Below are 25736 nucleotides of genomic sequence, written 5' to 3' on the forward strand. Positions count from 1 at the left end.
CCTAATACTTCACAGTCACTCACCATTACCGCCGCACAGCAGGTGAATATTCTTTAATTGGGCATTAAAGCTGGAGGGATTGCAGTGCAAAAGTGTAGTAGCACCATACAAAATCGTCTAGTTTATTGATTGATATTTCAGAATCACAAGAAACAATTTGTATTCCTCCAGTCCCCACTATATAATCGAGTATTATAATTAAGTTGTCTTAAATTAAATGGGCTAGATGCCTCTAAAGTTGAATTGAATAGAAAGGAAAGAAAAGGATATAATATAACATACTGTATGTACAGATTTTATACAATATTTCATTTATTGTGTAATACAGTAACCCAAGTGAAATTTTCCAAATAATACTAAAACTAATATTCTTTAGCTTTTATATTATGACTATACACTGCAAATAAACAAAGTTAATATAATTGCAATTTCTGTTAGGTTAAAATATATGACAACAAATCAGTCAAAAATGAATTGCCATCATTGGCGGATTCAGGATTTCAAAATAATACACATCTTAAAAGATCAACCATAAAACATAAACTGAATAATAATGAATATATCCTAATTAGTATTATAAAATAGTATTTATTTTAATGTATTATATTTATAAAGTAATATTATAATTAATTATTTTGTTACTTGCAATGTCTATCGGTGAAGTATTTAAAAAGAAGGAAATTATTCAGCCAAGAAAATAAATTAGCAATAATATTTACAGTTAGACAGCCAAAAAAAATTATCTTTACCTTAAAGTTTAAATAAATATGTAAACAATTTAATACTTATGTTAGAACAAGTATAGTTATTAGGCACTTCAAAATGTAAACAAATTGTTTTACATCGTTTTATTAGGCAGTAAGGGAAATTAATTTTCAGAAAGTATGATGAGATGACACAAATAAAAACAACTGCTGCTTCTATTTTATTCTGAGTTTGCAGCCTTATTTTTATTTCTGTCCATTTCATCCTTCATAGCTGGGATAAGACCATCCCTAAACGCGATGTCGAGCAGCTCCTGACTTGTTTTAACTTCAGGATGTTGTCGCCCAGCCCATATCAGGAAGTGTTTAAACTCAAACCAGTCAATCATGCCATCTTGGTCCATATCCAAAGCTCTCAAGCCCAATTGACTGTCTTCACAGCGATAGCATCCAAAGTACGGCGCCATGAAACCAATATAGAAGTTGTCAAAGGTCAGTTGGTCATCCACCACACCATCTCTTCCATCCCATTCATTCCAGGTTTCCTTGATCTCTTCAATAAGAGTGTTGATGTGAGGCAAATTCTTATTACCTTCAGCAATGATTCCTGCCATCTTTTCAGTCAGTTTCCCGCCAGCCTGATCAAACAACATGGAAAGCCCTAACTCACTGTTATACTCTTCCTTTCTGCCATCCGCAGCATTTTGTACAATCTGTTGTTTCATCTGTCCAGAAATCTCCAGCGTGAACTGTGGGTCTTCTCCAAAAACATCATTTAGTTTCATCAGAATCATTTCTTCATTCGCCATAGTTGTGATTCTAACTTCACGCTCTACTCCCAAGAATTCTGCCATGTCAAATCCATCTTGTGCCGTGGGGTCCGAAAAGATGAAACCATATACCAAGTCGGTTGCTCTGTCACCATAAATCGGTTGCTTAGGGTTTGGCTTCATACCAGTGACAGCTTTGGTAACATTGATGGCTGCCTGCCTAACATATGGACAGTTATATTGCTCCATAACAGTCTTGTTTCCAAGTCTGATAAGGTTTAGAATGGCCGTACATGTATCAGCATGACCAAGTGCAGCGCCCTCTATGCATAAGCCTGCCCACATCCCAGTAGCGCCTGCTCCAAGTGCTTTTAGGTTAGCTGAATGCATTAAACCCCACTGCTCGTGCTGGTGGAACAAAAGTTGTCCATCTTTCCATCCACATCTTTCCATCTCCTTTTTCATAGCATGTATCCATGCAGCTAACTGTTCTGGCATACCAGCACCGAGATCTTCAACTGCTAAACCAAAGATTCTTTCTCCTTTCGGAAGGCTGGACAGGTAGTTGATGACATGTCCAACACGTTCTGGATATTGAATCATTGATGTTGTGAAATCTCGGAAGTTGATCACAATCATAGAATCTTTGGAAAGATTAGCTCGAATCCAGTCTATTCTGTCCTTTAACAACTTGCAAACTTCATCCATGTTCATCTTATTATAATCAATCTTATAATACATCAGGTCAATCTCAAGGAACACGTTCTTTATGCCAAACTCTTTGCATTTCAACATTCCAATTGGGATGTCAGGCTGAGGAACTTTATCCACAATCTTCTCCCACACTTCTGAGAAGGCAAATGCCTTGGACAGGTCTTCACCTTGGGCAATAAGTTCCTTCAAGAACAGATCTCCAATTCTTGTCTGATGGATGAAAGATTCTACCATGAAGTACTTGAATCCACATTTCTTAATTTCTTCATAGATTGCCCGCTTGTTCTCGATAGTGTGTGCTCTAAGAGAAGCTACGGTCGTCTCTCGCAAAGAGTTGTCAAGAACAAACAGTTCCATGGTCTTCAGCCGCTCAAGCTCCACATTGACCTCATGCATGCCTTTTTTAACATCTGAACAAAATGTCGGTTTTAGCGATGATATGGAACGTTGAAGTTTTTTCTCCAACTTGCTTAGAATTTCGCTCATGATTTTCTAAAAATAAAAATGATAGTAATTTTTTAACACTATCATACAACCAAACAGAGGGCATATTTAAAATAATCTTGAAATCGGGATCTTTTGTAGGTTAGGGCTGAAAAAGGGTAAATTTTGGCTACGATCACTTTTAAGATCAGTAGCAACACACTTGCAACAAACTTCATAAAAATTAAATCATAACAAATCATCTTACACTTTTAACAGTGAAAAAATGAACCTTAAATCAGTGGCTACACACTTGGTGAAAACTTTGAAAAATTAGAATAGTATAAATACACAACAGCAATAATAAAAAAGGGAAAATACAAGAGCATTTGCTAACATTTTAAGCGTATATGACGGAAGAAAATGTTTTACATGTCGGATGACACCAATATGTTTTGTAACATTTGAGAATACCTTGTTTATATGATCATTCCAGTTTAATTGCGGATCAAATGTGACCCCAAGATATTTAAAAGATTCAATAATATCACCATTGTAAGATATGGAAATATCTTTAAATTTAGGAAGAATGTGGTTTGTCCCAAAAATCATAAGTTTTGTCTTTTTTGATTTGAAAGTAAGTTGATTAATTTTAAACCAATTAGCAATTGTATTTAAATAGGCATTTAGCTCAGAAGAATAGTGGTGTCATCTGCATACATAACACATTTGCATGGCATAATATCTGGTAGGGAGTTAAACATCAATTAATGAACAATAGAGGACCTAAAATAGAGCCCTGTGGTATACCAATATTTATATTCATAAAATCTGATTGAGAAGTGTTAATATTTACAACTTGTGATCTGTTTCTTAAATATGATATAAACCAATCTAATTCATTATTATTGACTCCATAACATTTTATTTTATTTTATACCAGGAGTTCATGATCTACTGTATCAAAGGCTTTCTTAAGATCCAGGACTATGCTAGTTTGATCACGATTCTTTATATAGGACCTAGGGAACACATGTGTGTGTTCCTTTACAAAAATTGATTAATAAAATGGTAAGCAAAAAATGTAATTAGGCCCTAAAAAAGTGAGCCTTAAATCAGTGGCTACACACTGCGAAAAATTAAAATAGTATAAAATATGCTAGTTTGATCATAGAGCACACATATGTGTTTCTTTACAAAAATTGATTCATAAAATGGTAAGCAAAAAATGTAGTGGGCCCTACGCGAGACGACTAAGTTTGCTGTTGAGATTTGTTTTCTCAAATGAAAATGTTCACTATTATCTTCTTTAAAACACTTATCACCTGAAATGTTGTCTTATAGAAAATAAATATAAAATAACTATTACCTTTCTTGCGAAAAATTTGCAGAAACAAAGTTATATGAGCAACAGGAGTACATTAAATGGAAATGTATTGGAAGCAATTGGGCCCTACCCTTAAAAATCGAAGACAGACTATTGGTTCATTTCACTTCAATTAACCGGTCGTCTTCGTTATGGTTTTTGTTTTATGTGTGAATTGGCATTAGTGAAGCAACAACAATAAATAATGTACGATTTAATCTTTTGTATTTAGCAACTATAAAAGTGACTATTTACGTAGAAATGCTAGATTAATCGTAATTCAAGTATTTGTCTTTTGTGATCTCTGTGATGCATGAAAGCTATTTCGTTGTTGTAGTATTAGTATTATAAGATTGTTATGTTAATCCTGTATCAATACCACTCTGGGCCACTATTGTTATAATTATTTCAGCCTGATATTGTCACTCAAATGGTATAATGGCGCCCTCGTGGTAAAACTTGAATGTCAAGTGACAGTGTCATGAGAAGTCATGGAAACTTCAAAGTTGGTGGAACTGTTAAGGAGTTATAATAGCAACAAAAAAAAAAGAAAGCGTCAAATTTAGAATAGGGGCTGAATGATCTTTTAAAAATAAAACTTTATAAAAGAACATACAGAGCTCATTTGTATGCAGGGACAGATTAAAGGAGGGTCCAGCCGGCCCGGGCCCCCTCTAAATTTTCGCAAATTGTAATGCAAAAGATAGGGACATCAAATTAAATTCAGCACGTTATTTCACTACTTTTAGGCCCTGGGCCCCCTATTTCAAAATCCTGGATCCGCCCACTGGTATGCAATCCTAGAAGATACTTAAACCACCTTTTGTAATAAGACACACTTGGCGCTCCATACATGCTCATCATGTTAGCATTTTTCTACTATTTCATTATAAAATCAATATAATAACAATTATTGTATACATTAAAGATGTATTGTCCCCCAAAAACATGAAAAATGAAGATTAATTAAATCAGACTTTCAATAGGTTATTTTGTAGTTTTAATAAAGTTAATCACTTCCATAGAAAAAAAAAATGAAAAAAAATAATGTCTTCACTTATAAAATAACATAATAAATGGTTAAATTCAACCAAAAATCCATTGGCTGGCAGCCAATTTGGTGAATATATTTTTTTAGACCCAATTTTATCCAAAGTGGATAACTATTATCAGACATTAAAATAGTATATTCAACAACAAAAAAAGTTAAACATTATTTTTCAAGGGGGGACAATACATTTTTAATTTAAACATTAATTTATTTAATATTTCCTTTTTGATTGATACAAACATCTTCCCGTGGGAAGCATAATCTTTTATATTGCTATTTTTAATCCATGTAAAGGAAATCTTATAGGGAAGGATCCTGTTGGAATAACCAATATCAGATTGGGAAAACACCTACTTGTGGTGAATTGCTTAGGCCCTTCAAGTACATTACTTGGATTATAGGGAGAAGTTTTAAACTGCAGTCAGTATTATTATTATTATTGGTATTTTTTTTTTAATTCAACATCCAAATTACTAGAACATAGCAACAAAAAATGCTGAATTGAGTTCTAATTTACATTAAAAACATTAAAGGTAAAAAGTAGACCTACAGTACAATAAAATATAAACAATATAAATTCATAACAAAAGCCCTATCTAGATATATACAAAAGGCAACCATTCATTAATAATAATTTAATTTAATGACTATATAACAAAAGGAAAAACAACAACAAAACACTTAGTGCAAGTTTGGTAGGTTGATCGCAGTTATCATAATAGCTAACCCCAAAAATGTCCCACTACTATGTAGCTCTTATTCTTAAAATTTAAATAAAAATGCATAACATGTTATAAACGTAGATCTCAAGCACACCAGCAGTGGAGTCAATTGATATTAAGTATCTGTCAATGACGGCCATGTGTCTTCAGAAGAAGACAGCTACAAGAACAGAACCAGTAAACTAGCAGTATTATTTGAAAACAAAGTAGTGGTTGCTACAAAAACATTTTCTTCTTTAATTTCAGCTATGAACAAATCTTAGTAGTAGGCTCACTTGAACCCTGGACAATAAGAAGGGAAGGCAAGAGCAAAGTTACAACATCCTTTCGTCCCTTTAATACTCATGACCACTCCTCATCCTACCATGAATGGGCGTACTTAGACGTACACTTATGTAAACTTACTATTATAACTTTCGATATTGGATATTATTATTATTGTGAGAAAATGTGGTACGTACCGAGAGTGAATTTGTGTTAGTGGAGTACTCGGAGTACTGAGTGCATCAGTCCAAATAAGGTCATGGAAATCTTTCTCAACAGTGCACTCAAGATTATTTTCCCATTTGAGTGATGGAAGCTGATTGGGGAATATCCCTACTCACTGTACTACAACAACTAGCCCTATACAACTTAGCTGTCTACCTTGGAAATTTGATAATGTACAATAGTTCGTACCTTACTGATAGTTGAAGAGCCAGTTAGCTTAAAGATATATTGTCCCCCTAAAAAATAATTTTTTTGGTGAATATGCCATTTTAATATCACATAATAGTTATTCACTATGACCAAAAACTTGATAAAAAAAAAAAACATTTTTCACCAAAAAAATGTAATTTAAAGCAAAATATACCTAAATTGTCTGGAAGACAATGGTTTTTGGTTGAAATTAACCATTTCTTTTGTCTTTTTATAAGTGAAATAATTATTTTTGATGATTTTTTTTCTACAAAAGTAAATAACTTTATTAAAACTGTGAAATTGCCTATTCAAAATCTGATTTTATTAATCTTTATTTTTTCATGTTTTTGGGGGACAATACATCTTTCCTGATAGTCTAGATACTGTATTCAAAACACAATGTTGGGGCTGGAAAAAAGCTTAAGTTAAAATCTTCTAGAATTTACAATAACAATTGCAGGTGAATATACCTGGTCACACACCTGGGAATGGTATAAAATAAAATATATCAACAATTGGAGATTTTTCTTCAGTCTGATGAGATATTCTCAACAAATCGTAAAAGGTGAAAACAGGTGCCAGTGAAACATTTTGGGAGATGCTCAATCAAAGGGAACAGATTTACTGCAATTATATTATGATTTAGTATCCAAATTTGTTAAACTTTATATTGTATACCAATTAATTGTGTGATTTACTGGTTATTTTTCTGTCTAAATTGCAATCCTATGCTTATAAAATCCAGAAGTACTAAACATGGAATCAAGGGGTTTTTTTTGTCCATGGTGATTTATCCCAAAGGATGGGTTCTACTGTATATATCTGCAAATACTGTATTTTTGAATACCAGCTAAATCATGGAAAGCAACTAAAAAGTTAATTAGAAAAACTACAAACAAATATTGTGTTGGTTGGTGTTCAGTTTATGATTTATATTAACAACAATTCATTCTGTTTTTATCAATGTCAAATTACAATTACAATTTAAAACAATAAACAGAGGAATGTATTGAACAGTAAGAACTCTATTCTTGCGAATAAAAAGACACCAGAGGGAATTAAAACTTAAAGGATTATAAAATGACTTTTTAATTGAAGGCTCACGGCCACTAATTAAAAATTTATAGGGATTTATATAAGCTGTCAAAACTAGTTTAAACTGATGGTTAATTATCATAATTATAACAAAACTCTGGTATTACTACTGAGAATATTTTATAAGATTTTGTTGTTGCTTTTTATGTTAAAAATAGACTAAAAAAACAGTATAATTGTTTAGTCTATTGTTCAACGAATTAATTATTTAACGGCTGGTTATTGCTTGGCGAAATAATTAACATTACTAATATAGATATCCCAGGATTACAGGCATGATTGGCCACAATTTCTGATTCGAATCTTAATGGGGTCAAAGAAAAACCAAAAATTGGTTTTGAAAAAGTTTTTGACAGGTACAGGTATTTGTATACTGCATATAAACATACCTCTTCTTACAAAGATTTGTCCCAGAGGGCTCAGTACACAAATCACATATACAACAAGATATATTTCTTACAAAAAACGCTGTTCGACTTTTTGACGTAACAGTTTTAATTATTGTTCTTTCTTCATTAAATGATGCTTTTTTTTATTGATCTTCTATTTAATAATTTACGAAATAATGATTTGTTATCAATTATTTTTGTTTAATCAATAGTAACATTTTGTGTAACTTAAATATAGTCTGAAATGAACAAATTCCGTGGCATACTGTACATATATATATGTATATACTCCGAGGTAGGGGCATAGTGACCCACATACCCCAATATTCCAGTAAACAACATATCAAATTTTCAAGCAGCTAAAGGCGAGGCACGAAAAAATGTATACCTCTCCAAACTCAGCAAAGCAAGTTATCCCAAATAAAAAAGCTTCCATTTTAAATTTAGTTCTAGCCTTGTGTAGAAGTACCATTCCAAAACATAACACATTTTGGAAAACTTTTGTTGTGAACTCATAACAAATGGCGTTACATAGAATCTTTTCAAATATTACAGACTCGTGGCCTGAAGCGACAAACTAAGAACCAAAACTAGCCTTGAATATTATTTTATTTCAATCATTGAATTGAAAAAAGGTATAGAAATCTACTCTTTCATAGTGCGGTGACAATGACCGGATTCTATGAAACATATGTTATTACCTAGAATGATAGATTTAGAATACAACAAACAATACTATATTAAAATGCCATCTTATTTGAAGAAAGTATAACGCTGTAATTAAATGTATTGTGTATTGTAATTGGATCCCAAAAATAAAAACAATGTTTACACACTCTTCAGAACACTTTGATGAAAAATTCTTTGAAATTTTTGTTTTTTAACTTAATACAATTGATTAAAATAAGACCCTTAAGCTGTCTACACTATCAAACTTTATAATATGACAAAAAATGTGATGTGCCCATATATGGAAATGTATATTACTACCATATTTGGGCACATCTCACATTATTTGTCAAAATAGTTTGATAGTGTGTTTGACAGAGCTTTACCAAAACCTCGAAAAAGAAGCCATACTAAAAATGGCACTAAAACAAAATACCCAACGTGATCAAAATGATATAATAAGAAATACATAAAGTTGTTAGATAATTTGTATTTTTCAGTTTGTAACTTTACCACTTACCTCAGATTTTGAACAGAAAATTAGGAACAGACAACCCGTAGCTTGTCAAAGTGTATAGATGAATATGTGAATTTTTGTTTTAATTAATATACAGCTATTTGCATTCATTTGACTAATGAACTATACTGTAGTTAATTGGTCGATTCCATCTGGGGGAGTCAAAGATTGTGAAATAATAGTAGGAGTTTGTTGTTTAATGTATTACTGTGGCTCAAAATGTACATTGAAAGTCCTCAATCAACCATCCAGGAATGACAATGTGGTTTTTATCAAAATCAAGATTCTTTTAAGTGTACACATGATATTAAAATGATTACATAACAGTTAATATTGAAATTTTTTCAGGGAATCTCAAATATCTCAATTCAATGTACATATTAATAATTATCTCCAAATATCCCGAGTTTTAATTTGGTTTATAATGCTAAAATGGGATGTATCAATTTGATCTCTGTTGCATACATACGGTAGGTCTACGTACATCAATATTATATCAATTTACTGTAGATAACCATAATAAATGCACTCGCTCCCAAAGTAATAATGATTTATGTATTCCGTTATGGAATAACTCTCAGGGTAAAAGAACTTTTGTTTATAGATCAACTAAATTATGGAATTCTCTACCAAATAACATAAAATCAGTACTCCATAATATGTCTTTGGCAACATTTAAATCTTCACTATAGAAAACATATATGTATTAACCTTTTTGCCTTCACAATTGTAAATAGTTTTATATCTGTATTCTTTCTTTTTGTTTTTCTTTTATATTTGTTGTAAATATATTTACTGAACCACTTTGGAAATCAGTACATTTGTATTGAAAGTGTATTTCAGTTTAAAGAACAAATAAAATAAATAAATCAGAAACCAGTTTGAAGTATGTCGCATATTATAAAACAATTATATTATTATTATAACAGACAATACTGACCGTACAAAAATACAATTTGCAATCATTTAAATAACTACAAAGCTTTAATCGCACCTTCTGTTTAATTCTCAATCCACATAATGTATGTAAGTTTAATGCAGGTTGCAGACTGGCATTTAAACCAAAAACTTGCAAAATTTACTTGTTCTGAAAAGAAAAATGTTTAGCATAATGGCCGAGGAATGAACCTCATTCCTTGGTGCTTCTCACATTGTGGTTTGTAAGTGTATCGTCATTTCAAGGCAAGACATCTTTCTCCAACCACTTATCACGATAGGCCAATTAAACCCAAGAAATCAACACATACTAAAACTACTTTTACAAGATGAACTCACAGGCCTAGGCTTGTGAATACAAATTGAAACTTCCAATCAACATTATTTACTGTTTGTTGAAGGATTAGTAGATATTTGAAAAACCTCCTGGGAGAATGTGTGCTGATTACTAAACCCAGACATTCAATTCAAGTTTAAATTGGATTCTTTTGTGAAAGGTGTTCAACTTTCAGTTTTGAATTCATCACACATATATTAATCCTGTTTCGTTTTATTTGCTTGATTAACAACATTCCATGACGTATATTTAAAGGGTCCATTCTTTAAAATTTCTGTTTGAATTGCCCTCTAGATTAAAAAAACACATTGCAATACATTTAAGATTGACACATCACCATGGATGGGCAAGTAGTACTGTAGGACTATCATATTGCATTTTTTTAATGCAAATTATTAATAGAGTTTGGACAAACTCACGTATGAATTTATAGCTTTTTTTCATTTGGGCAAATCATTTTACATATTGTTAGATGGCTAAAGGTATGAGGAGGTAGGCCTAGCCTAGGCTCATCGGCGTAGCTGGCCTAGGTGCTAGGCCTCCCAAGATGTTTTTTTCTGTCGTTTTCTTGAAACATTTTTATACTAATAGTAAAACTCTGTCTGAATTTTTTTGAAAACTTTGTTTTACTGGTAAAATGTGATCTGTGCTATGTTTTCAATGAATAAATCGTAAACGTGTGAAATGCAATCTGTATGTCAAAACGCATAAAAAAAATCGTTATCATGTCTGTATTGATGTTGGGCTACACAGAATATGTGACATAACACAAAAACTGCCTATTCATGAATATACTATACCTAGATTTTATGAAGAGCCTCATCAGCTGTATATAGGCCTACATGCCTAGACATAGCCCCTTAAATAAGGATAAACTTAACATGATCAAAAAAATATTAACCTATTCACTCCAGCAAACCTTTCACCACCCATTTTGGCTGCTATTTGTTGTACTGTAAATCGCTTGCACATTTAAACAGAAGCCGTTTAAACAGAAGCCGTTCAAACTCACCTCTTTGTTTCTTTTGGCGATACTGTGAGGCTAGTACTATATTAACACTGGCATCAACTTGGAATGACGGATTGGATTAGAACACCAATGTTAGTTGTAATGCATCAAACTTAGTTGTGTTGTGTAAGTGTTGTTTTGGGTTTGATTATGTGTTACTGTGCCATAAGGTAAATATTTGACATAGTTGTTTTTTGGAAAAAGTTAGTTATATCACCTTCATTTTATTTATAGATAGACTTGTCTTAACTTAAATAAATAAATAAATAATGCAATAAATTTGCATAGCTGACTTCACCCAGGGTTAGAGATTGCAGTTTAGAACAATAAGCTACTACATAATTTGCATAGGATGAATTTTAATCCAAGGTATTCCGAATCAGTTATTTTTAAACACAAATATGCCAGAACCAATTCTTTTAAATATTCATTGTACACTAATTTTCCCCGTGTATGGCAAGAGATTCCTAATTATATTAGAGAACATTCTTTATTTAGTTTTAACACATTTGTGACAGCTCTCCGGTCTTATGTCAGGCAACTTTAAACTTTTTATCTTTTTTTTTATCTTTAAACAATCATTTTTATCTGTACATAATATTTATATATATATATTTTTTAGATTCAATTTTAATGATTGTTCAACTTGATGCCTCGCAGTTTTAAAATTTTTATATCTTTGTTTTTTTTTTTATGGTTTACTTATATGTTCAAGTGCAGTATATGGAGAGCCATCTCGATAGTGCTTTGCACTCATGGCAATCCTCAGGGTGCTGCACCGCTGTCTTGTTGTTATGTATTTTTGTGCCTGAAAATTGAATAAAATAAATAAATAAATAAATAAAATTTAAGAACAATAGAAATAGTAGAACTGCAGTCAAGACATGTATGGGTAGTTGCTATATGGTTAGTTTAGCTAACCAATGCACCACAAGATAGTTGATGTAAGGTAGGCTAGGTTCAAGTTGTATACCTTAGGGCTAGCAAACCAGTGCACTACAGGATAGTTGATGTAAGGTAGGCTAGGTTCAAGTTGTATACCTTAGGGCTAGCAAACCAATGCACTACAAGATAGTTGATGTAAGGTAGGCTAGGTTCAAGTTGTATACCATAGGGCTAGCAAACCAATGCACTACAGGATAGTTGATGTAAGGTAGGCTAGGTTCAAGTTGTATACCATAGTTGAGACCTAAGTGCCCATGTAGATCTCACTCATTCTCAGTCTTCTGCACATTTCTGCGCAAATACTTCTGCAGATTGCAGCCCCAGTCTTCTACAGATTGCAGCCCCAGTCTTCTACAGATTGCAGCCCCAGTCTTCTGCACATTGCAGCCCCAGTCTTCTGCACATTGCAGCCCCAGTCTTCTGCACATTGCAGCCCCAGTCTTCTGCACATTGCAGCCCCAGTCTTTTGCACATTGCAGCCCCAGTCTTCTGCACATTGCAGCCCCAGTCTTCTGCACATTGCAGCCACAGTCTTCTGCACGTTGCAGCCCCAGTCTTCTGCACATTGCAGCCCCAGTCTTCCAATCATTACAGCCCCAGTCTTCTGCAGATTGCAGCCCCAGTCTTCTGAATATTTCAGCCCCAGTCTTTTGCACATTGCAGGCCCAGTCTTCTGCACATTTCTGCGCAAATACTTCTGCACATTGCAGCCTAAGGATTTCAAATGATTTTGTCCATTGGCGATTCTTTATTTGCTTTATTTTGCTACATGTGTGACCTTGATTATCGATGAAATTGCAATAAAATCTTCTACCCCCACCATTTGAAGAGAGAAAGGAATGTAGAGTACATTATTAGGTTAAATACTACAGCGGTAGACATGGTATTTCAGATTTTGTTTAGGGTGCTTTCTGGGTGAAGTATTGGGTGTTGAACTGTAATGTGTAGAGTTCAGTGAACTTTGTTACTAACCTTGACAACATTTCAACCAAGAAAGCTCTCTAAATCTGTCACAGTGCCCTCTATAGTTTATAAGATTCACCCCTCGATTTAGCTACCATATTTTACATGTTTAAATTGCAATAGTATTTCAGCAACTAGCATGAATGGAATTGTTTCACAAATTCTTTTTTACTCATTTTGTAAAGAACAGAAACTTCAGAAATCTATTTATGAATATTTACTTTGTACACTTTGACGTTAAATATATTACAATAATGCACAATTTGTTCTTTTTTTCTTTTTATGGTGTATTTTATTATCTCCAACAAAATTTCAAGCCAGGTTGATGTGTTTTACACAATAACATTGCTATATTTACTCAGTAGAACAGTGTATTAAACCTATATACATCGTGGCAATATTACAGAATCTCTTTAAAATTCAATTAAATTTAAAAGCTATAACAATATACAGGTACCATGTAAAGTTTATTAAATTATCTGTCGGTTGTTAAACTATAGATCTAATTTATGTATTTACATTTACAATTAGACCATTTTTATCGTAGGTCATATAATAACCCATAATAATATGTTATTCAATCATAAAAATGTCTTTTAATAATTTGGAATTTTTTATTTAGAAAATCTAGTATTGTTTGGATTTATCTACTACTTCTAAAATAACAGGTTTCTACAGACATTTGGTGGTCATTCACTTCATGTTAATTGTTAACATTTGTAATACACTGCTTTTTTTTTTACTGTAATTGAGTGATCATCAAACCTAACGCCATTTAACCAGTTATTAACGACCAATCGCAAATTTAAACAGTTATCCGGGAGCAGAACAGAAATGTGGTCGGCCTAAAAATTGTATTTTTAAAATAAATGGTTAATTCAGCACTATGCCCATAATGTATACCTGACAGGTGGCTTGCAAAAATGTATTTGTTACTAGCAAGGCTAGTAACTACCTTGCTTGCATGTTGCACATGATTACTATAGGTTTTGTAAAGATATCAAAAACGAAACACTTACTCAGCCAATCAAAGTTATTATTAAAGTGGTCATGTGGTTGGCGTCAGTGAGGATTAAGGATGGATGGAGGTATTGTTACAGACTAAACCTATTGTTTTTATAGAAGAATGTGATCTTTTTTAGGAACTTCCTTGTTTTCAATTGTTTTATTACCCTTGAAATTTCCCAATAAAGGAATTCATAAAGTTTGGTAACCTTAAATAGCTGAAATTTAAATTGTACATTTTTTAACATTTTTTTTTTCACATATTAAAAAAATAGCTGACTATTAGGTAAATACAGTGGCGTAATGTAGAGACCTGAGGTTTAAAAACATTAATACTAATCATGAAGGAATGATTTAGTACATTGAATTTCTAAGGTAATATTGTAAAATGTCATTTTAAGCCCTCCAACGCTAGCGCCTTTCTCGACATACTTTAATGGATTTTTTTTACTCTTTAGCCAGTGAGCGCTCGTAGCTGTTTTTACGCCACTAGGTAAATATAAACGTTCTTACAAACCACTTTATTTTTTCTTGGCCTGAACAGCTCTCGTTTGTTTAAAATTTTTGTTTTGCCTTGAAAGTAAAATCTTTGGTATTTGGCACATGTTTGGAGGGGCTTCCCAAATCTAGCCCATAAAAAGTTACTTTCGATATAACTAAACATTCTCCAAAACTGTTTTGTTAGTTTATGTTTACTTCTGTACTTGAATATCCGTAACAACCATTGTTACTGCATGTTGATATAAGTTAGAATGACATTTTATGTGTTTTTAGGCAAACTTCAAAGCATTGTATACAATTAAAGTAACTTGTTCATTTTCCATTAATTTATGGTCTTAAAAGGCTCACTAACCAGTATAGTCCCTTGTACTTCTTCCATCTTTCCGGGCCGAAGCCAGCAACTATAGTACAATGGAAAAAAAATAGACCTTGCAGTCTACGCTAAATTAATTTAAATTAATTAAAACTTTTTTTACATTAAATGCCCTTAATTATGGCTCATTATCAGAGTGTAACAAGGAGTATATACCCCCTCTGTTTGATCAATAATTAATAAGTTCCTCTTGAAATTACTACTCACTTATAAAATAATAAACCAAATATTTTTATAGTTATAAATCCAGTGCTACAACATCATATAACATGTCATATAAGTGTAACATCAAACAAATGATTGTATTAATCAGAAGCAGATGAAATGATAATGCAATGTCAATGGAGGTTTTTTTTTGTATTTTGTATATACTGTAATTGGATTTTATTGTAAATAATTACCAAATTTATATATTATTTTATATTGTATAAAGGAATTACTGACTCATTGAGTCATAGTGGCCTAGGTCGCTTTTGTTTTTCCTGACCTGTTTTTATTGGGGTTTTTTTTGGTCAAATAAATAAATGAAATGAAATTAGGGTAGGTGTGTTCATTTTGTTGTTTATTTCAGAATAGGTTTAGTTTTTTTAGGGTTATAAGGATGAGATACAATTTGTGAAAAACATACATAATGTTACATTATAATTGACTGTTCCTGTGTTAATATCTATTTTTGCTCTCATATAATGTGAAAATAGCCTAATCTAGTTTCAGTTTAGTCCATCAATTAGTTATTTAGTAGGTTTTTAAACGGTAAATTATAATTAGCCTAATTGTTTCATTATTGTTTCTCAGATGAAAAAGCACTTGATAAACGCAGAACTTAAAAGCTGATTTGGATTTCATTAACAGAATTTGTTAAATAGCTATAACTTTAAATTTTCCAGAAAACCTAGCGATTTCCAGCAAAATAATGACAGTAGAATGAGATATTGTGCAGTGTATATGCTAATTTATTGTTTCAAATGGAATGAATTTTAAATATGCGTTTTCGTACGGCCATGACCTCAGAGTTCGTGATCTAGTTTACTAGCAAATTTATCAAATTCGTTGAACTTTACCAAGACACCTATCGGATTACTGATAAGTAGCAAATGATATTCTATTAATATTATATGATGGTTCATATTCATTTTAATGGTTTATGATATCCGGTTTAATAGTAGACCAAACTGTGCCAGCCTATCGAAAAGACAGTTTGGTGAATTGTGAGAATTAGTATCAAAATAACAATTCTTAGAACAATTCAAAATTATACGCCAGGTGCTATATTATAGTAAGATAAAATCAAATTAGTTATTTTTTTTTTCATCAATCATCTCATGATTGTGCAGAATATGTTCTTTAATCCTGGTGTGACAAAATTTATGAAGAAAGGTGTTTGTATTTTTTTAAAAACCTAGTTTTAATATAAATTAAAAGGGAAAAATGAATAATATAATGGTATATAAGATTGTATGAATGAGAATGCTAATTCAAACTCAGACAGCATCGTATGACGAGGCCAGACGAAACGTCGTCTTGAAATAGCGTCGGGTGTAGTTTTTAGATCGTCAGGAGAACAATGAACATATTTTCTTTCGACGAGATTACTCGTCCGGCCTCAGCGTAAGACACTTTCTGAGTAGGCCTTTTAGTAATGCTCTGATTCCCATTCTCTCAAAATCATACAAGTTTTTGTGTAGTACTCTTGGTATAATACAAGTTAAAAACATTTACTTAGTCGGTTCAATAATGTCATTGTCAATAATATTGACAATGAATATTTGGCAACACCTCATGAGATTTTATTACTTGCCAGCATGGTTTTTTGAGACCTGGATGCAGGATCTTTTGTAGTATTGTCACTACAAAGAATGTACGTCTATGACAGGGTAAGGTATTTTACTATGTTAACCTGTGATGTTTGTGTTGGAAACACAATAGTCTCACGTCTGCTGCAGACATATGCAATGCATACATACCCAAACATATTTTTTAACAGCAGTTAGTTTCACCAAACATGTTTTTAAGTGCTAATGCTAACGTCTTGTTGGTTAACTTAACCCAACCACTGGTGTGTTTTATGTACGTCATTGAAAAATGTATTAATTCTTGCAAACTTTTTTTGAAAGAAAATTTTACTGAATTGTATATGCCATTTGATATACTACAGCATGATATAAAACAAGTCTAGAGATTTATTTCTTTTTTTATTTCAAAATCTTGGACCAGTTTTATCTATAATTAGATGAACAGGTAAAAGCTGTGACTAATTCAATTTGTATGCAAATAATGAATGTTTATGAGTTGCCTGAGGATGAGTTGAACAAACATATACATAGGCCTATTGTTAAGCTCTGTCAACACTACTAAACTCAAATGTGATGTGCCCATATATGGACATGATGATGTCATATCACTACTAAGTTTGGGCATATCCCTACCATAGGCATGTCACACTTTTTTGTCAAGCTAGTTGGATAGTGTAGACAGGGCTTAATGTAAAGTTTTTCAAATTAATCTGTCGCTTTCATGTTTAATTGAATCGCAACACATTGGATGGCCACGGAGTAAGCAGTTTGACAACGCATCCTTCCCCAGCCTAACATCGCATAATATTTCTAAAAAATGAGCATGCAATAGTACCCACAATCATTAAAATGGGAGATTCTAATGCATGACACATGTCAACCAATTAAATGGCAAAGAAATTTAAATTAAAAATTAAAAGGCAGTGAATAGTACTTATACTAATCTAGTAGGCCTATTATCAAAATTGTTATAAAATGGAAATATTATAGAAAACCAGCAAATTAGCATATAAATGTACTATCTTTGTGCGGTTATACAAACAATTTGAATAAGTAAATCCAAACTTCTATTTAATCGGCCTCAGAGAATACAATGTATGAGATCACATTGCTTGTTTAGGGAAAGTCCCCAAAAATTTTTAAATCGATTCATTCTATTTAGTCAAATGACAACAGGGTCAAAATCTCAATGTCTAGTACCTTCTTTGAAGTAGCGTGAATAGCTTAAAATTGACTATTATATTTTAAAATTCACGCCTTAGCACTCAGGGCGTTATATTGTTATGTTGGTATTGTGTGTGAATATTACTAGGCCAAGTATTTTGATAATATTGTTGGTAGTAGACGAATCAATTTAGTATTTTGATATTTTTATATATATAATATATATATTTATCTACAATAGGATAATATAATATTATTGTACTAAACCACGCCCCTTCCCAACCCCTAGAAATGTATTTAATTTTTCCTGTTATTCTAAAAAGATTTTACAAACTTGATAAATATAGATCCATGTGATAGCAGAGTAGTTCTTAGTAGTCCAGATAGTTTAATCTGATCATGATGGACTCTGAATCTGACAATGGTTTTATTGGTTCACACAGAGTAAGTTGATCATGATTAACTTTGAATCTGATAACGCTGTCGTGTGTTCACATAGAGTAAATCATGATCAACTCCGATTGTGAGAACTCTGTCGCATGTTCACATAGAGTAAATTGATCGTGACCAACTTTGATACTGACAATGTCGTCACTGGTTCACATCGACTAAGTTGATCTTGATTAACTTAGATTTTGAAAACTCTGTCACATGTTCACATAGAGTAAATTGATCATGACCAACTCTGATTCTGACAATGCCGTCACTGGTTCACATCGACTAAGTTGATCTTGATTAACTTAGATTTTGAAAACTCTGTCACATGTTCACATAGAGTAAATTGATCATTATCAACTCGATTATGACAACTCTGTCACATGTTCACATAGAGTAAATTGATCATGACCAACTCTGACTCTGATCCATTACCTTTATTTCTGTTTATTGAAATTTCTTTGGAATGCAACTATCCAACTGATCATAATCTAAAGTCTGATCACACTTTTGAAACGTTTGTTCTTTTTATGTTGACATTCTAGTTTTATGAAAAGACTGATCAGATTATTTTCAATGTCAGATACCTGACTTTGATGTTTTTATTTTTATAAGCGTTTGGCACACGTTCTTAATTTCTGAGGGAGTTTCCCTAAAAGTTTAATGGTTTCCTGCAGTGCTCTCTACAATGTCACAACATGAGAGTATCCAGGTCTCATTTTGTAAATATATAATGCTTTTATTAGAACTTCAATTTTTAATGGTCATTATACTGATGAAAAAGAGCTAATAGATTGGCTTGTCAGTAGGTATTTGTATTTTCTCACCATACCACTTCGAGTTTTTGAAACTAAACTTCATGACATCCTTTTGCCCAGGCAGTGAAATGGTCGACATCCTGATTTTAAAGATGTCTCAACATTTTTAATCTTTTGACGGCGAACAAATGTCTGCTGTGCTATAAATAGCATGCGAAACCAAACCTTTTCATGTGTCGTTTTTAAAATACAATGCTAGAATACTGTATGGGAACCATACTATATATAAAATGTGACGTACAATACTTCAATCAAAATATATACTTTAGTATGCGTTACATAATTCCTTCGTACAATAACATTGAATTAACAAGTTGTAACAAGGCATGCTATTGTAATCCAGTTAATCATTCCTAAGCTGAAGGATTACATGGGATTTACTCCTGTTGTTCATATACCATGGCCTGTGGTTTTGTTGCGTTTTATGGCCGCTCACGATTTACTCGGCATGCATAGCATATTATGCTGGTATTAGGGCGTCAACATTGTTCAAGGTCTTTTGTGATGATTTTCATAATTATCAGTAAAGCTATTGTAAATTCATCAATTTCGATTAACTAAACAAAGTCATCACTAACATTGGCACAAGAGTTGCACCTGTATAAGTGATACTTGTTAGAGAACACTTGTATAAGTGATATCTGTTAGAGAACACTTGTATAAGTGATACCTGTTAGAGAACACTTGTATAAGTGATATCTGTTAGAGAACACTTGTATAAGTGATATCTGTTAGAGAACACTTGTATAAGTGATACCTGTTAGAGAACACTTGTATAAGTGATATCTGTTAGAGAACACTTGTATAAGTGATATCTGTTAGAGAACACTTGTATAAGTGATATCTGTTAGAGAACACTTGTATAAGTGATACCTGTTAGAGAACACTTGTATAAGTGATATCTGTTAGAGAACACTTGTATAAGTGATATCTGTTAGAGAACACTTGTATAAGTGATACCTGTTAGAGAACACTTGTATAAGTGATACCTGTTAGAGAACACTTGTATAAGTGATACCTGTTAGAGAACACTTGTATAAGTGATACCTGTTAGAGAACACTTGTATAAGTGATACCTGTTAGAGAACACTTGTATAAGTGATACCTGTTAGAGAACACTTGTATAAGTGATATCTGTTAGAGAACACTTGTATAAGTGATACCTGTTAGAGAACACCTGTATAAGTGATATCTGTTTGAACACTTGTATAAGTGATACCTGTTAGAGAACACCTGTATAAGTGATATCTGTTTGAACACTTGTATAAGTGATATCTGTTAGAGAACACTTGTATAAGTGATATCTGTTAGAGAACACTTGTATAAGTGATACCTGTTAGAGAACACTTGTATAAGTGATACCTGTTAGAGAACACCTGTATAAGTGATATCTGTTTGAACACTTGTATAAGTGATACCTGTTAGTGACACCTGTATAAGTGATATAAGTCTAGAGATAAGTCTTTTCAGATAAGGAGTGGAACCAGTACATATCTGGCTTGTTTGAAACAAGAACCCAGAACTACAAAACATTTTTAAAAAAATGCATAAATATATGATAGTGGTCTAGAGTGATATTGTTTTGAGCATCAACATGCAGTGTCCATAAGTGCTAATCATATGTGATCTAGTATCACGGTTACAAGTACCAGTACCAGTTCATCTTTCGGGAAGTGTAGGGTGCACAACCCCTTTCATTAAGAGGTTGGCTGAAGGTGTAGACCATAATCCCTCTAAAAAATGACTGATATACCCTATATAGAATAACAAAAAATTCAAATCATTTTGGGGAATATATAATCTTGCTACCTTTTTTGATTTGTTTAAAAAGTCAATACAATTGTAAACTGTATTTAATGTAATAATAGAATCATTCAATCATCAAATATTTATATTTGTTTATAATACTATTATATATTTCAGTTATTTTGGTAAGTTGCCAAGTTGTGTGGATGTTAAAGGTAGGTCTACATGTCAGAAGTTGATTGGATGATGATAATAACTTGTACAAAAGTCTCAATGCTTTTCAGGAGAAATAAGTAATGCTACAACAATAGCAAATAGGTACGCGATTGCAATGATAGATATTCTTATGGTACATATGACAGAATTTCGGTTTACTATTTCTTTCTTAATCCTATTGTAATACTACATTCTCACTAACAATGAAACCTAAACAAAGCAAGGGGATAATTTATTCACATGGTTATTTAATCGCTCGCAGCAGAAAGAAACCTTTCATGTTTTTGCTGTACTCTGGAAAAAAAATAAAAGGGACAGATTTTGGGGGAAAAATGGCAAAAGGTAAAACAAAAATCATGTGTTTAGTAAGTGATAAAGGTTTGAAAGGCCAATATTTTAGTTTGTGTCCCTGCCAAAATGTACCAATAAGTTTGTTTCTCATTGGTTGGTCTTTCTCAAAGCAATGATATGTTTTAAGGGGATTTCCCTTTTATTAGAATGCATCCCTTTATAATTACCCTAGGGTCTAGGATAGGTACTAAGATATTTGAGGAGAAATAAGAATAGACCATGGGATATTCCAAATAAATTTTACAGATTGTTTTTATAAAACTTATTATTTAATGAATTTCAGACCAAAGCAGTATGATGCATTTTTATTTGTTGACATTACAGCATTATATTACCTTTGTAATTTCTACTTTGCAGCCCCCAAGGGTGCTTTAAGTAGGCCTAAGTCATGAAACATGTTCTTCAGAACATTACTACCTCCTACGCTATTTTCAAAATTTCAAAAAAAATTTTTTCCCCTTCTTCAACTAGGGAATAATTTCAGTCATAAATTAAGTTTACCCACATATTGAAGAAGAAAAAGATATTTGAAATAAAAATTGTCTGGGAAACATTTTAAAAGTGTTTTGTTCTGGTATATGTTTGGTGGAAATCAGTTTGTGCAGATGGTAGCGTTTCAATCACTTGGATAATTAGTTTGGACGTTTAAAATCAAATTTCTAGGAAATTTATCTTTTAATCGACGACATACTTTTGAAAATATTATGGAGTAAATGTTATCAAATAAATATATATAAATTTTATTTTTACTGGCTGTTTTACTTTATCGTTTTGGTTAAGCTTTTTGCTTATTTTATCTATATCTCCATTGAGATCTAGCTCTTACTACTCTCATTTTTAGTCGCGTGCAAACGCTACGCTACGCTACTGATGAACTGGGTTCTTTAAAGTGCACACAGGTTATAACTGTGTACACTGGATCTACGGTTTATAGTCCTTATCCGAGAAGACTTGTTCCACCACCAGAACTAAGAGCGAGTTGACCTCGAACCCTTGCCGATATTTTTCAGTTCAAAATTCACTAAACACTATTCAGGTGTTTTTATGAAATGCTTTGAAAGAAGGAAAGGGAGCAGTCTTTACTTTGAAAGCCAAACCTTTAAAAGTATGATTAATAAAACATGGTCTTTTGCTCCATAAAGAAGATAAACACATGCAGTAGAAACCTATTAAAGGTGACACTTTCGGGACCAAACACAGTGTCTCCTTAAAGGCCAGGTGCGGGCAAAAAAAATTCTATTGATCATACATTCCAATAATTATCGATCTATAGTTTCCCCTATGTTTCATAATTTTTGGGATTTTATTTGTGTTACACGAGCTTGTTGAAAATAAGCACTTTCGTATCAGTGGGGGGATAGTTCAAATTACACAGTAAAATCTCTATTCTTTTGTACACAAATTGTGTAAATAGAGAGGCATTTTAAAAAGCTATGAAAAATAAACGGTGTGGTAAAAAATGTTATCAGATGACTAAATATAGGTAATATAACTTGAATATTACATTTCTGGTATTTTTATTCAACTTCAGATTTTTATTTTCGTGCTATAGCAAAAATTATCCACCGTATATCCACCATCTTTTTTCACCTTCTAGGGAGTCACCAGACATGTTATTACATTAGGTTAACTACCTAACTACTGAAAAAAAGTCTTCCTGGTTTTTATGGAAGAATTTTGCCAAATTTTGTATTTGACCATATTAAGGGAAATTCATGTTTTTTCATCTTGATTTCTGTTACAAATATTTCATTTATGTACAATTAACCAAATATTATATTTAAAATTCATGCCTGTACCTGAAAACATTTACCCCTAGTTCATTTCACGGAAACTTTTTCCTTGGAATGTCCTAAAGTAGGTTCTGTTGCCGTTGTAGTAAGTGACTGAGTTGAATACGCGAATTCAAACTGGCGTATCTAATGCAGCCACATACAGTTACCTTGCTCCATGGTATTTTATTTCAGAACATTTATTTCTCTTCTTTTCTATGTACAGAGTTTGAAAAAAAACCCCAAAAGCGAAAACTTGTGAAGGCCTGTCAAAAATAGAAAAATAAGGTACAATTTAATAAAAAAAAAAATAAAATAACCAAAGTAAAAATTGAAACAGATTGAAAATATCAATGAAATTTGAATTAATATTAATATTTAGGATTCAGTGATTGTATGTGTTGCTTACAGCCGCTAATTACTATAGGTGTGGTTTGTAATCTTCGATAAAGCAATGTTGGATATTTGCACCGCACGGTTCTTCACCTGTATAATGCCTTTTTTATATTCTAAAGATACCACATGAAACTGTGGTGAACCTTTTGATAGTTGTGTTGTGAAAATAATAGTAAAACGAAAATAAAACTAAGGAAGTATTGTTGACTGTTGTAATTAGGAAAAATAAACAATTTTCTCTGTAGTGTTAGTTAGATTTAGTTTATTAAGTTCTGTCTACACTATCAAACTTTATGTGACAAAAAATGTGATGTGTCCATATATGGACATGATGATGTCATATCACTACCACATTTTTTAATATCACATGCGCTATATATTGACCATTATTATTATAAATATTATTATCACTACCATATTTTTTGTCAAACTAGTTTGATAGTGTAGACAGAGCTTTAGACATGTAGTTTGATTAAGCAAAATTTGTAAGGTGTATACAAAAAAAATCAAAATTTTTTACCATAATAAAGGATAAAAAGCTACTGAAAAACAATTTTTTATTTCAAAGGTACATAAAAAAAACAAAAAATTAAATTATTTTTTTGTTTTTTAAACTATATTTTAAAATCTAGTAATTAAATTAATTTACAATACAAATATATAATAATATAATACAAATTATATTACAAAATATTGTAGATTAAGTTTAGCAGTAAAAATGTTAAAATTTTATGAAAACCAATATATTTCTTTAGTAATTTAGTTATGCTTTATTAGATTATTATTTATAAGAATATAAATATATTTCCCCTAATTTTTCTTATCATTCCAGTTGACTGGACATAATTGATTGTTCACCCACGTTAAAACTAATAGGATGTGCGTTTTAATAAACCACAGGAAAGGTAGCTAATACTTCTAATGCCAACTGGACTGCTACCGGTACCATTTTCATTTTAGCCCCACTTCAATCCTGTCAAATTGGTTGTTGCGGTATGTGATGTTCCGGAATTGGAACCAGAATGACCACCGGAGTAGCACCAACAATACTGGGATTTTTTAAAATTATTTTTATTAAACTTTGTATATTACTGCAAAACATTATCATTATCCATATAGTGTCAAAGTTTTGCACCGTTTTCTGTATTTGTAGCAATTTTCTATATCTTTTATGCAAATGTCAACACAGATGAGAATAAATAAGGAAAAAGCTAAATCAAAGTATACAAGTGAAAAGAAAAGCCTATTATTCTTAAAATTTTATTTTCTCAAGAAAAAAAAAGAATAAAATTATTGTGTAGTGGCAAAAGAAGATAAAAGCAACAGAAAAAAGCAGTAATATTTTTAAAGCTTGTGATGTACTTCTGCATTTCCCTTACTTTCTATTAAAACAGTTGTATGTTTTTAAAAGATATATTGTTCCCTATATATTATTTTTTTATATGTCATTTTATTTTCACATAATATTTATTCATTTTGACAGAAATATTTTTATAATTTTATTTTAAAAAATCAAATCTAAAGAAACCCATTATCTGTCAGACAACCAGTTTTTGGTAAATTTAATTGTTAATAATTAAAGATGTATTGGCCCCCCCCCCCCAAAAAAAAAACCATGAAAAATGAAGATTAATAAAATCAGATTTTGAATAGGCCATTTTGTAGTTTTAACAAAGTTAATCACTTCCGTAGAAAAAAAACCCTGAAAAAAAAATTATATACTTATAAAATGACAAAATAAACGGATAAATTCAACCAAAAACCCATTGGTTGGCAGCCAATTTGACCATTTTTTGCTTTGCATTACAATTTTTTCAGGTAAATAATTTTGTTTCCAATCCAATTTTTGGTCAAATTGAATAACTATTATGTGCC

At 31.8% G+C, this 25736-nt stretch overlaps 1 protein-coding gene and 1 long non-coding RNA gene across 7 annotated transcripts in view; one reads left to right on the plus strand and one right to left on the minus strand.

The window, feature by feature from the left end:
- Window positions 1–304: 304 nt before the first annotated feature.
- On the minus strand, window positions 305–11449 carry LOC144847875 (uncharacterized). 4 transcript variants are annotated; one of them, XM_078704433.1, is made up of 2 exons: window positions 11387–11449; window positions 305–2680 (listed from the first exon to the last, which is right to left on the minus strand). In XM_078704433.1, the coding sequence occupies exon 2, from the start codon at window positions 2672–2674 to the stop codon at window positions 926–928; it is 1749 nt and encodes a 582-aa protein (XP_078560559.1). In that variant the 5' UTR covers window positions 2675–2680; window positions 11387–11449; the 3' UTR covers window positions 305–925. The 4 variants fall into 4 exon arrangements, with proteins under 4 accessions (XP_078560559.1, XP_078560562.1, XP_078560558.1 ...); XM_078704436.1 differs by lacking the exon at window positions 11387–11449 and adding an exon at window positions 10096–10116; XM_078704432.1 differs by lacking the exon at window positions 11387–11449 and adding an exon at window positions 9098–9170.
- A 782-nt stretch (window positions 11450–12231) lies between these two features.
- Window positions 12232–25736, plus strand: part of LOC144849167 (uncharacterized) — a 50214-nt gene continuing 36709 nt past the window's right edge. For 2 of the 3 annotated variants that reach the window (XR_013613951.1, XR_013613950.1), the window contains exons 1-2: window positions 12232–12332; window positions 21304–21444. This is a non-coding gene — a long non-coding RNA (uncharacterized LOC144849167). Of the gene's footprint in view, window positions 12333–21303; window positions 21445–24693; window positions 25170–25736 lie in introns of those variants that run through there. The other variant, XR_013613952.1, reaches the window with a different exon arrangement.

The sequence above is a fragment of the Antedon bifida genome, chromosome 7 (genome assembly GCF_963402885.1).
Source record: "Antedon bifida chromosome 7, ecAntBifi1.1, whole genome shotgun sequence".
NCBI lineage: Eukaryota > Metazoa > Echinodermata > Crinoidea > Comatulida > Antedonidae > Antedon > Antedon bifida.

What these genes read in the sequence shown, in the direction of transcription:
- LOC144847875 (XM_078704433.1), bottom strand. Translation starts at nt 2,674, where the DNA reads ATGAGCGAAATTCTAAGCAAGTTGGAGAAAAAACTTCAACGTTCCATA.